At 39.4% G+C, this 12,399-nt stretch overlaps 1 protein-coding gene across 5 annotated transcripts in view; it reads left to right on the forward strand.

Annotated features, from left to right (window-relative positions):
- cacna1eb (calcium channel, voltage-dependent, R type, alpha 1E subunit b) overlaps window positions 1-12,399 on the forward strand; it is a 55,135-nt gene that overhangs the window by 9,867 nt on the left and 32,869 nt on the right. For all 5 annotated transcript variants that reach the window (XM_046408724.1, XM_046408720.1, XM_046408721.1 and 2 more), the window contains 2 exons: window positions 4,069-4,174; window positions 4,991-5,130. In XM_046408724.1, the coding sequence (XP_046264680.1) occupies window positions 4,069-4,174; window positions 4,991-5,130 (246 nt within the window). The remainder of the gene's footprint in view (window positions 1-4,068; window positions 4,175-4,990; window positions 5,131-12,399) is intronic.

Here is a 12,399-nt window from a genome sequence, read left to right on the forward strand (position 1 = left end):
GAAGTGATAAATCTTGTGTATATTTTGACTTTCTGATACCTGATCTCAGTTGCCATATCTACCCACTGCTCCTCCTGTCTTACACCCCCCTTCAGTGCAGTGTGCCAGTCTCCCACTGTTACCTAACCACAGGCTCTGTGTGGCGTGTGGGAGTGGGGCTAGTGGTCAAGACTAGCTGGCCACTGGCAGCACGGTAATGTGACTGTCGGTATCACAGAGGCAGAGGTATGTGGGAGAGAGCTGGCCAGTACTACTGTGGTGGATCGTGGGCTGTAAGAGCAGCACATTGTCAGAGTATTGACTGGGTGAGACCCAGATCTTTGCACAAAGCATTCAAGTTCTGAGAACTGCAAGTGAAAAGCAGATTCATGAATTCGTTGCAGCAGTATATGTCTTTGATTGTGTGTGACAGTTGTCATACAGTATGACATTTCAAGTTCAGTAGTCGTTCAGTAGACGTGTGTTGCCCAATGCAGGGAAAACTCTCTGCATCAGAGAGTTCAGTTTGAAGGCCAGTGCTGATTTTGATAGGTGATTAGTGCTTTTTTTTAAAAAATAAAAAGAAAAATGGTTGTCTGTTTGCAGCTTCTCAATGTGAGCATTTGCGGCTTTCCTTTGTCATCTTTTATAGTAAACTGAACATCTTTGAGTTTTACTCTGCTGGTCAGATAAAAAAGGTATTTGAAGGAGTCTCGTCTGGGAAATTCAGGGTGGGTTATTTCTTTTTTGCTGGTTTCCGGTGCTTTATGGATTAAATGATAGCCATACAGATCAATCTAGAAAAAATACTGAAAACTGAACAAATAATCAGTGAAAATAATCTTAAGCTTTACACTATTCAAACTGTACAGTTTCATATTCTTCATATTTTTTTACTTTGCCGGCCAGCCATTAGTTTCCATGCATCTGCATACAATGTGAAGACCTAAAGCTTAATTATGTATATGTAGATCTTGATATTGACTGATGGATGTTTTTCTTTGTCTTTTGTAAACTGACATTTTGTAGATGCCACTCTGGGTTTCAGGAAACTGAATCTGAGGTATTTGTCACATTTTTCAACACATTTTATAGACCAGATAATGCATGCATCAGTTGAGAAGGTAATTAATCAATAATGAAAACAATCATTAGCTGCAGCTCTACTTTGACTTTAAAGTTTTTGCACAGTTTTACGTCCTATTGTTAAATTATTGTGTGGCCTAAATGAATTAATTGACAATCAATCAGTTTGGTGAAAGACATAACAATCATCACAACGTAGAGCCCGGGTAAACACACTCTGCTTCGTGCTCCAAGAGTGTGTCAGTTGATTTTCAGATTGTACCAAAACAAATTTAAGTCATTGGCTGCTTTGAAGCTCAGAAAAATATATCAAAATACAAATCAAATCAACAACGTGGTGTGTGAAATGGTTATGTGATTTGTCCTAAATGGTCTAAAATATGCATAATCTCTGGTATGCATGGTAACAGGTAACAGGTAGTAGCAGAGTGGGCGAGATTTATTAAGTATTTCCCACTTCAGCTATTTTCAACTGCTTTCAATGGTAACAATGTGAACTTGTCAATGTGAGTCAGTATGGGTCTCGGAGGCCCCCATCGCAGCACTCCGTTGTGAGTCAGTGACCCCATTTCTCTCAAGGCAGGAAAATTAATAACAGGAAGCAGCTGCCTCGTGGGAACTCGGAGGGATTGAAAGTCACAAGCACATACAAGTGTTGGGGCACATATAGGCAGACGCAATGCATGCTGGTTCACACATATGCATACGTTGCATGTAGAGGGGATCACGTACTCACTCACTTACAAATGTTTCTGCTGAGGGTGGATGTAACTCTTGAGGAATGATAACATTTTCTATGAAGACCGCATCTATAGTGCATCATGGGTTAGTGCATAGTGTCTTACAGTGTGTTCATAATGCTTTATGACTTCTCGTGAAGACATACGCTCTCTGACGCTCTATATCACCAGCCATAAAATATTATTCATGTGACTTACAACGACTTAAAAGATCAAAAGTCAAGTAAAATCCATATTGATGCATCTACGACATGATGCACTATTGATGGGAAATAAAGTGTGATGGATTTTCATCCATCATAAGTGATTTGAAGTTTACTGTGAATCCTTATAAAGCTTGATTGTTGGTGGTAGGTGTGTAGGTGAGTGTAGGTAGTCATGTTGTATTAGAAGCCCCGTCAGTCAACCTTTAGTTTATAACTAGCAGCATTCAGAAGAACCTTGAACTTATACTCCAAATTCAGTCACATCTATAATGCGTTATGATTGTTTGTATACTGCATCAGGAAGCATTATGTGCGTTTATGAGTGTAGGCATAAATAGCTAAATGAATGCATTGCGATCTGCTATGAATTCCCCCATGATGCACTGTTGGTGTGGTCTCCATAGAAAGCCTGACCATTTCTCAGGTGTGGTAGCTACCTTCTCTCAGTTGAAATATCTGTATGTGTCTGCCCGCACAGAGTGTTGAAATTATAGAAATGAGCTTCTAGAAACGATGAGAACTCTAAAATCGTGGACTTATGTCCACATTGAGAAAATAGAAAGCTGCAAAGCATTTGCAACTGCACAAATCAGTCCAGCAACACAAGAAATGTGTGAAGGAGTGCATTTTTGAAAAGTCTGCATTTGCAGATTATTCATCATTGATCAGTGAAAAATCACCATCACAGATTCCTAAAAACCCAAAGTGTCATCAAATTCCCTATATTTATATTTAATTTATTATCACATTAATCACCACAGCTGAGAAGATGGACCCCAGTGATGTTTGGCGTTTTTGCTTGAAAAATACCAAATAGATGGTGAATCATCGCTTGACGACCTATCAGTTCAACTTTAAATATTTTAGTGTGAGATCACAGCTTTCATTATATTTATTTATTATTGATTTGCACATTCATCATTTCATTATGTAACATTAAATACAGAACACGGGACAATATTTCAGGTTCAGCTTTCAAATTGTCTTTGTTTCTGCAGCCTTTTGCATTGATTCTACGATTTCTCAGGAGATTTGGCATCTTTTTAAGGCTGAAAATAATTATTAGTCTTGATTATTTTTTACTATTAATCGCTCAGTCTGTAACAAGTTAGAAAACAGTACAAGATGCCCATCGCGGTTTCTCAGAGCCAAAGGTGAAATCTTAAAATTACTACTTGTTTGGTCTGACCAACAGTCCCAAACTGGTTTACACTGATGTGATGCACAAAGAAGCAGGAAACTGGGAACATTTTGCATTTTTTCCTTGACAAATGCCCTAAACAAATTAAGCGATTGTCAAAATTGTTTATGATTAACTTTCAGTACACCAATTGTTTCCGTATTCCATCATTTATACAAAACTCTCGTCTTTGTTATTTTATGTGCAAGTGTTTCATTGCTCCTGTTTAGAATTTCACTGCTGTCTGGTTTATAAAACATCAAGTAAATCACCTCACAGACGAGCCAAAACGTTGTTTGCTTTTCTTTCCTGGCGAAGAGATAATACTCTGAACATGTGAATTTGTCATACAAGAACACTGAAATTGATGTACTGTAGTCTGCGTAATGTGTTAGCTGAATGCAGTGATATAGGAGTTATGACAACTATTTGCTGTAGTTTGTGTAGTTAAACCAATCAGACTCTCTCTCTCTCTCTTTCTTTCCTTCTCCCTCTCCATCCCTAACCTGCTTTTTCTCTTTTTCTCTTCATGAAAAGCACTTTTAAAAGCAGGTTGCCATGGATACTGCAATCTCTCTAACAGATTGCTTCCAATACCAGAGAATATGAGCCATGCCATAATTCATCTGTCATTCAATCATCTATCTATCTACATTTTTTTTTTCATTGTCACTGAACTATTCATGTATGCACTTTGAAATATCTGTGGACTCTAAGAAAAAATACTGATATGTGGATAAAGTATAAGACTAATGGCTACTGCTGTTAGTGTTAGTGTACTGAACATTTTAAGATAAGCATCATTTGGTTGTTTTCATTTGTTAGTTTTGTCCTTGTGTTGTGATGAAAGTACATTCCTTAACTTTGCGGCCTTTACACCATTTGAGTACATGATCCTGGCCACCATCACTGCCAACTGTGTGGTCCTGGCCTTGGAGCAGCACCTCCCTGGAGAGGATAAAACCCCCATGGCAAAGAGACTGGTGAGGAGAAAATCTGTTTTCACATCCAAAACACATAGACAAGGTTGTGACTGAGGTTGTGAGAAGATGGAGTAGTTTTTGTCCAATAATCACACAGGTAAGCTCCAAAATCTGCAAAAGGAAACCTCCCTTTTATTTGAGGGTGCATGCTTTTCTATTAGCATGCAGTGATCGGCCCTGGATTGTAAGAAGGTGGTGGATAGTTTTGCACAGAAATGGGTGCCTGTCTTAAAATAATAAAGCTGATACTGTTTTAAGTTTTGTAAGGAAATACAAATGTACTTTTAGTGGTGGACAATGACAAAGCACATTTACCCCAGTGCTCTCCTTAAGTATTATTTTGAGGTACTTGAGTATTTTTATTTTACTTCTATACTTCTATGATATTTCTACTCCGCTATGTTTATGTGCTCATATTTACTGGCCTACATTTATGTCATACTAGCTGCAATTGTTCACATTAGGATTTTTGCAATGATTTAAATACCATCCATTTTGACATTAAAATACTCGCACATGTTCTCATTTGTACTCATTGATATAGATATATATAACTCTTTGAATGGGGTCATTTTCTTGATGAGTATTTTTGATATGTACATTTTGCTTTTACTACATCTGCACTTCTGTCTAAGTTAAGTTTTAATGCTGAACTAATTTACTTATTAGTTTACTTATTCCTGTCCCACCCCTGTTTATCTCTAAATGTCCATATATGACGTTTATGTTTAAAACGTACCAGGTTATCTGTCTGGCATTATTCGTTCGTTCATCAGCTCGGCTCAGGCTGTGCTGACATGTTTCTTATATCCACAGGAGAAAACAGAGCCATATTTTATTGGGATCTTCTGCTTCGAGGCGGGGATCAAGCTGGTGGCACTCGGTTTTGTTTTCCATAAAGGTTCCTACCTGAGGAACGGCTGGAACGTCATGGACTTCATAGTTGTGCTCAGTGGGTGAGTGACTTCAGTTGGTCTCCATGACCCACTGAGATTTTTTCAACAAAGTGAGAAATTTGTTTTAAATCAATAGATTGCTACGTTACTACTTGCCAAGGTGTTCACAGGTGTGAACTTTTACTGGATGCTGAGTTTCATCAAGGGTTCGTGTAAGTGAGACAGCATTGCACAATACCATAGTATACAATAGTCAGTATTAATATTACTACTTACACTTGTATTTTCTTACTATAGCATATGAAAATGTGTATTTGCTTCAGAATAGTGACGCTACATTATTCAGAAATGTAGTTAAACTGAGTAGCGGCGCTACTTGTGAATATGGTCTGTTTAGCAACAAAAGCTAGTTGAGCATTGAGCAGATGACATCAAATCTAATTTACTGCTGTCTTTGCATATGGACGGTAATGCATTGCCATATGTCGTACTTATACAGTATGTTTGATAAAAGCAGCTAGTGGTATGTCTGGCTGAAAACAGCTAATAAATTATGTGAAGGTTCATTGCTTTGACTGTGTCTTCTGCTATGAAGTATCCACTGTTTGGTTGGTGGTTAAATATTCAGAATATCTGATTTCAGCAGTAACTTTATGTAATCAAAATCATTTTTTGTGCTCCAGTCATTGTTATCCCTGAGTGCTTCAAGCTAACAAGGGAAAGGATCAATTTCCTCTGAAGACAAGCCTGCTAGAATAAAATAGGCCTTTTTAGAGACTTATGGGACAAACAATGAAGCTAAATGTTCCCCAGAACCTTGAAAATGTAAACCAGCTAAATTCTAACTGGTATCTCTAATCTTGTACATGACCATAACCATGTCTAAGCTCTAACTCTTAACTTTAAGGATAAGGCTGCTGTTATTCTGTCTATTTCTTGCTGTTAAAAGCACATGAAATGACCGTCAATAACATGTTCATGCCTGAATCCCTTCCAACTACCCCAACGTGTTTGTGGCATTCAAGCCCAAGCCCATGTTGAATGAAGAAATCTAAAGTAAAAAAAAAAAAAAAAACAGGGTCAGTAAATTCCAAAACCAAAAGCTAACGTGTATTAGAATTACAGCAGCTACAAGCACATTTGTTTGGGCCTGTTTTCAGTCACAGATTACTACTTTTGTTGCTGTGGTGAGTATTTGCAGCAGCAGGACTGTGTTCATCATGGTGGAGGAACATGTCACCCAATGCTACAGTGTGGGTCTTTGATCAGTTGCCTACGGCACAGAGGAATAAGCTACAGTATGTCATACTGAGGCTACACGGACTGTACTGTTCAGTAGGATGGATTCAGTGTTCCTTTTGGTCTTTTTGTGGGATTTGTTTACAAGACGTATACGTTAGAGCCTTTTAATATTAAAAAGCCAAATGTAAGTCTAACAGAATGGGTTTGTGCACATGCGTATACGTGTGTGTGTTTGTAGATATGCCTCCAACTGCTCTCCTTTAATTTTGAATTTGGTTGAAATCCATGATGAATAACAGACTTTGCTGACTGTATGAGAGAGTGAAAAAAAGTTTTAAATTAATGCTCAGCAACTGATTCTGCAATTATTTTTTGACAGAATTCATTTTTGCTTTACCAGGCTGTGGATGGTGAAGCAAAACGCAAATTTAAAGACTGATTGTCAAGTGATGTCGGTGTATTCATGCATGTAAAGATACTTGTGTCAACTTTTAGCTTTATGTTTTTATATTGTTGCCATGCATGCCTGTACAGTGTTTTAAAGGCTTCTGATCCCTACATAACTGTACCTTGTGTCTGACAGGCGGTACGCAGGCAGGTCTTTGTTGTAGACATGTTGGTGTGATTCTTCACTACAAGCATATACATTTAAACACCAGAAACATCCACAGGAAAACACAGCACATAAATGCAGGAAAATGTGTGTTTCCGTGGCACAGTCAGACTCTGCAGTCAGCAATGGGTGGGTGGATAAGTGGATTGGCAGTTGTGTCTAAAACCTGCTTCGGTTCGCCCCCAAGATCTCTGTAAATTAAATGTGAATGCAGCACTGGAGAACTTATGCAAAAGCATAGGAAGAATGGATGCATGGTGGGGAGAAAAAGAGATGAAAGGAGAAGGAAAAAACAAAAGATGGAGAGACAGGCCCAAGAAAGAAAAACACAAGAGCCTTCATTTGTTCCCCCTTACGACTGGGGTTTAGTAAATTAATTGCTCAGGAGTTAAGCATTATTGCCCCTGATGTACTGTTTATGAACAATTTACAGTATTCAGCATTCAGGGAAGATTGCTGTTGGCGTGTTGACATCTCATTTCAACCTGACACCCACATCTTTATTTTTCTCAGTATCTCTTATTTTTCTGTCTGTCTCTCTTTCTATCTTGCTGTCTCTCTCTCTTTCTCTCTGCCTCTTATATAAAAGGCACATCAGCGTCACGTTTACGGACCAGTTAGTGCCGGCCTAAGCAGCTGAACAGCTGTGTTGATTCCCAAAGAATTTAAGCGGTTAAAAAAGTGTTTGGTCGGCTTTAATAATCCCTTCTGAACTGTTGTTACCATAGCAGCGCTGATTGCTTTGGTGGGATACTTTGAAATTGTCTCATTAGGCATCTGTCAGAGTTTGCAACAAAACGTTTTGCTTTTGGTTTCTCAGTAAATGGCTTGTTAGTGGCGAAAAACAAAGTACAAAGTAACAGCTCATTATTCACTGGTTTTGGATTTAAAACTCTTTTACAGCATATGTGGCTGGAGCAACGTGTCAGTAAGATTATCTTCTTCACAGGAATTCAGGACAATCTGGGACTTTAACCTTAGTACTAAAGTACTCTATTCCTGTAGTGATTTATACGTCAATAAGATATTTAATCCACAGTTCTCAAATTCTCAGAGACGGCAGCAGTGGTCAGCTTAAACAAAACATAAAGTACAGTTGATTACATGACATAAAAATGATCAAACATCTGTAAAAACTTTCCAGCAAAGTTTGGCTTAATAAATATGCTGCTTGTATGCTTTGTTTGTCTTGTATGTAATTTTTTGATTAAGCTGTGAAAACTTGCCACCATTGAAATCTGCTGTGACCAACCAGATGGCCGCGGAAACTGTTGTCTTATCCCAGCGAACCCATCGAGTGTTAGTAAAAACAAAAGAGATTTGGCATGAAGCCACTGGTGCAAGTTTTGCAACAGTTTGACGTAGTTCAGGGAGTTAGGGAGTTAGCTGTGGTGTTGACCCCATTAAGTGATTATTTTCTTAATGAACCAATTAATTGTTTGGTCTATAAAGTAGTGAAACATGTCCAAAAATATAGTTTCATTTATACTGCGTGTTTGTGCTGATGAAGCATGTGAATTCAGGCAGGCGATCACAAAGCATTAAGACATTAAGATACTGTATGTTTTGAATCACACTTGTATTAAAGTTAATATTCATGCAGTTATTTTACATGGGTCTCCAGACAAGATAGGAGCAAATAGCTTGTGCATTAGTGGTTGGAACATTTTTTGGTGAGGTTGTCAGTGTGCTGTATTCTTAAGAGGCTGTAATCAATATTTTAAAAAATGACAATGTATTATATCACAATGTGAAGATAATGAGGTCGCCCAGAGTGGTGAACCTTTAGAGAATTATCACTTGAATCTGCGGATCCCCTCGACTTTACAGAGCTTTATAATGTGTTTCAGCTCACTGTTTAGCACATTTTGGTTCACTATCACCACTCTGGTGTCGATTCAGTCATCTCAGACATCGGTTTTTAGAGGAAAAGATCTAAAATCTCACTGTATGCTATCTGATTAGCACCAAACAGAAGACAGACACAGTCGTCAGCATACAGTTTACAGCTGCTGTAGCGCCAGATATTTCCCATAGGAGCTGGTGGAGACCAAAAACAGAGCTAAAAGACTGTGATTTAAAAATTAAATGAATCATAGTATTGCTGCATGACTGCTCGATGTGAAACTGAGCAATAGTTTTCTAACAAGTAGCATAGGACCAAGATGAAAAATAGTGTTGCAGTGTCCTCTCTGGTTTCACCTCTGACCACATCCAACACCACTGATGTGTTGGGTCGAGGTTGGTCAAATGTGTGCTTTGTTACTCCTGTAACCACAGCCGACAGTGATGTCATTTCTGTGGTTTCTATAGACTCAGCTGTTGAAAATAAGTTCTTTTAATACAATTAAAATCATGTCACCTACAGTATAAGACCCACAAAGTCGTTAGCGTACTTTCTGCAGCTCACAGATCATCTTGTCCCATTCCAGCCACAGCTGGTTGGTAACTGACGACCTGGTTTCCTGCCACCTATCTGACACATTTTTTGGTAGCACATATGCTGCTCTCCTCTTCTCTCTCTCTCTCTCTCTCTCTCGCTCACACACACACACACACACACACACACACACATACATATGCATACATGCACACAAACGGTGACTCTCTCTCACTCTGGTGGCTCAGTACAAGTAAGTCAGACTTAAAAGAAAACACACATGTGTCACAGAGGCCAGTTGGGAATAAAATCGAGGCCACTGGGCCAGCGCTGGCGGCATTCATTCCATTTCATATTAATGAATTGCTAGAAGCGAATCTACTGGGACACTGAGTTCAATTAAAATCCTTAATCTGAGTGAAGAGTGTGTAGCAAAAAGGACCACAGTTAGAACAACTTACCCACAAACCAATTCACTCGGATTCCTAAAATGGTCAATTATATCCTGCGGCAAACAGATTGGCACAGGTGGACTTGATGCTTTGTTTAGCAGTAAAATGTCTCCCAAATGGCTTGTGCATGCGTGCGCTTGTTACTCCATTTATAAGGCTGAAGGTGGAGATTGTTGCCAGTGAACCTGTTGCCCTCATGTTGTTAAATTCGTTCTGACAGCTCCTTCATCAGACCTAAATGATATTGATCCCCAGCTGTGTCTGCACACATATTCCTGTGTGTGTTAGTGTCAGCATCCCATCATGGTGCATAAGGATTATTAGCTTTCCCTTGTTACCCCAGTCTGCTGTCCCTCTTACAGTGTGACACTTTGCTAAAATTGTTGCTCTTTAGACAGGATGAATAATACGACTAGGTGGGAGTTGGGAGTGATTCATTAGCCATCTGGCACAAAGACAGACACACAGGATTGAGAATACTTGTGTGTGTGTGTCTTTTCATGCCAAAGTAGTTTGGATCTATGCCATTTAAAGTGTAGCCTACTTATGTGCATACATGGCCACATTAACCTATTAGGGGGCCTGTGGGCAAAAATTTGCAGTTCTCATCCCATCAACCTGCTTCTTGGTGTTTCGTATGTTCCTGGTCATCTCCAGGTTTGCATGTGCAGTGTACACAGCAGTACATGGAAATCTTTATTTACTTACAGACTCAAAACACAACCAGTGCTGTCACTGCTTGGTCCCGCTTTTTTTTGTGCGTTGTGGTCATTTGTGATAATTTGACCACTTAGGTACCATGTGAGCAAAACGTCCTTGGACCCCCCTATAGTTGCTGCTTTTGAAACCCGTCACAGCTTATAGGCCATTAATAGCGTTTGATGGAATGGTGTTACAGATGTTTCAACGGATTTACACATTGCGAAACTTGCTGCTGGCAAGACATTATTGAAGTTTTCACAGTGCAACTCAATTTAGCAAAAATGCTATTTAGACAAAAGTATCCAGGCACACCTCTTTATTGGTATGCTTTTCAGGGCCCCTTACTTACAGGGAAATCTTAATGCTTCAGCATACCAAGACATTTTAGGCAATGCTATGCTTCCAACTTTGGGGAAGACCCTTTTCTATTCCAGTATGACTGTGCCCCAGTACACAAACCAAAGTCCATAAAGACATTGTTGGATGAGTTTGGTGTGGAGGACCTTGACTGGCCCACACAGAGCCCTGACCTCAACCCTATCAAACACCTTTGGGATGAACTGGAATGGAGACTGTGAGTCAGGCCCTTTCTTCAAACAACAGTGCCTGATCTCACAAATGCTCTACTGCATGAATGGGCAAAAATTCCCACAAAAACACTCCAAAGTCTTGTGGAAAGCCTTCCCACGAGAGTGGAAGTTGTTATAGCTGCAAAGCTGTCTGTGTATTTAGAATGCGATGTCATTAAAGTCCTCTGTTGGTGTAATGGTCAGGTGTCCCAATACTTTTTTCCAGATATCGTTTCTACTTTGAAACTACCTAAGAACCTAAGAAGCATTTTGCACTCAAACTTTGCAATGGATTTACAGATATACAAATGCAACCCAATCATTGGTACACGCTGGTAATCAGCCTGGTGTACAAGTTGGACAATTGCTCTAACCTCTCTGTATGTGATTGCCGTTGCATTTAAAGTCACCAGTAACCATCGCTTCCACAATGCAAATGGCAGCAAAAAACATTTTCATCTATGTCAGTGACTCCCAGAACTAATTCAGGAATATTGGAAAGAAAACCTGGACCAGATCTCATTGACATCATGTGTATATCGCAGAGTTTTAAAGGGTGGCTGCAGTGGTGTCAGCTCGAATTTTGTTCTCATAATTGAACTGAGCAAACAATAGCTTACAGTCCCAGGTGGTTTTTCTTTGTGAAAACATACACCCAGCCATTTATTCTATGACTAATAGTGAATAAATGTCGTTTTGTAAATATAATCCCAACCCAACAGAATAATATTAATGTTGCCATTGAATGCATGTTTTTTGTTTTTTTTCCCCGGATTTAATTCAAAGTCGTTAATTTTTTCGATGCGCTATGTTGATGTTGAGTCAACTGCGCATTACCATATGCAGAGCTGCGCTGAAATGGTGAGCAACGTGATGCTGCTGATTACTGTATTTTTTGGTGGTGTTCTCAGTGTAGGTGGAGGTGTGTGGGAGAGGCTGCATTCTGTGCATGTAATGAATTCAGCCTCTCCAGAGCCAGTTTGCTACAATACTGTGCAACAGTGCTTCACTGAAGGAGCCAACGAGGAAGAGATTAGCCTCTCACTATGCACATTAACTCGCTGCTGGATTGTTTCAGAATTGAATCTGTAGAGGTGTGTGTGTGTTGTGTGTGTGTGTGTGTGTGTGTGTGTTGTGTGTGTGTGTGTGTGTGTGTGTGTGCGTGTGCGTGTAACTGCTCTGTGTGCTTTTGGCCCTTTTGGCCACACATAGAGGGACGTAGACTATTTTGCAAAATGAACCTTGTTCTCTGTGTTTTGGCCTCTTGTTCACACTCAAGCGATGTTCCAGGTCGCTAAAGTGTAGATTTTTCAAAACTCTGCATGTATCTGCGTGGGGAACAATAAAGTCATCACCTCAATTTATACGTAC

Source organism: Scatophagus argus, chromosome 13 (assembly GCF_020382885.2).
Source record: "Scatophagus argus isolate fScaArg1 chromosome 13, fScaArg1.pri, whole genome shotgun sequence".
NCBI classification, from domain to species: Eukaryota; Metazoa; Chordata; class Actinopteri; family Scatophagidae; genus Scatophagus; species Scatophagus argus.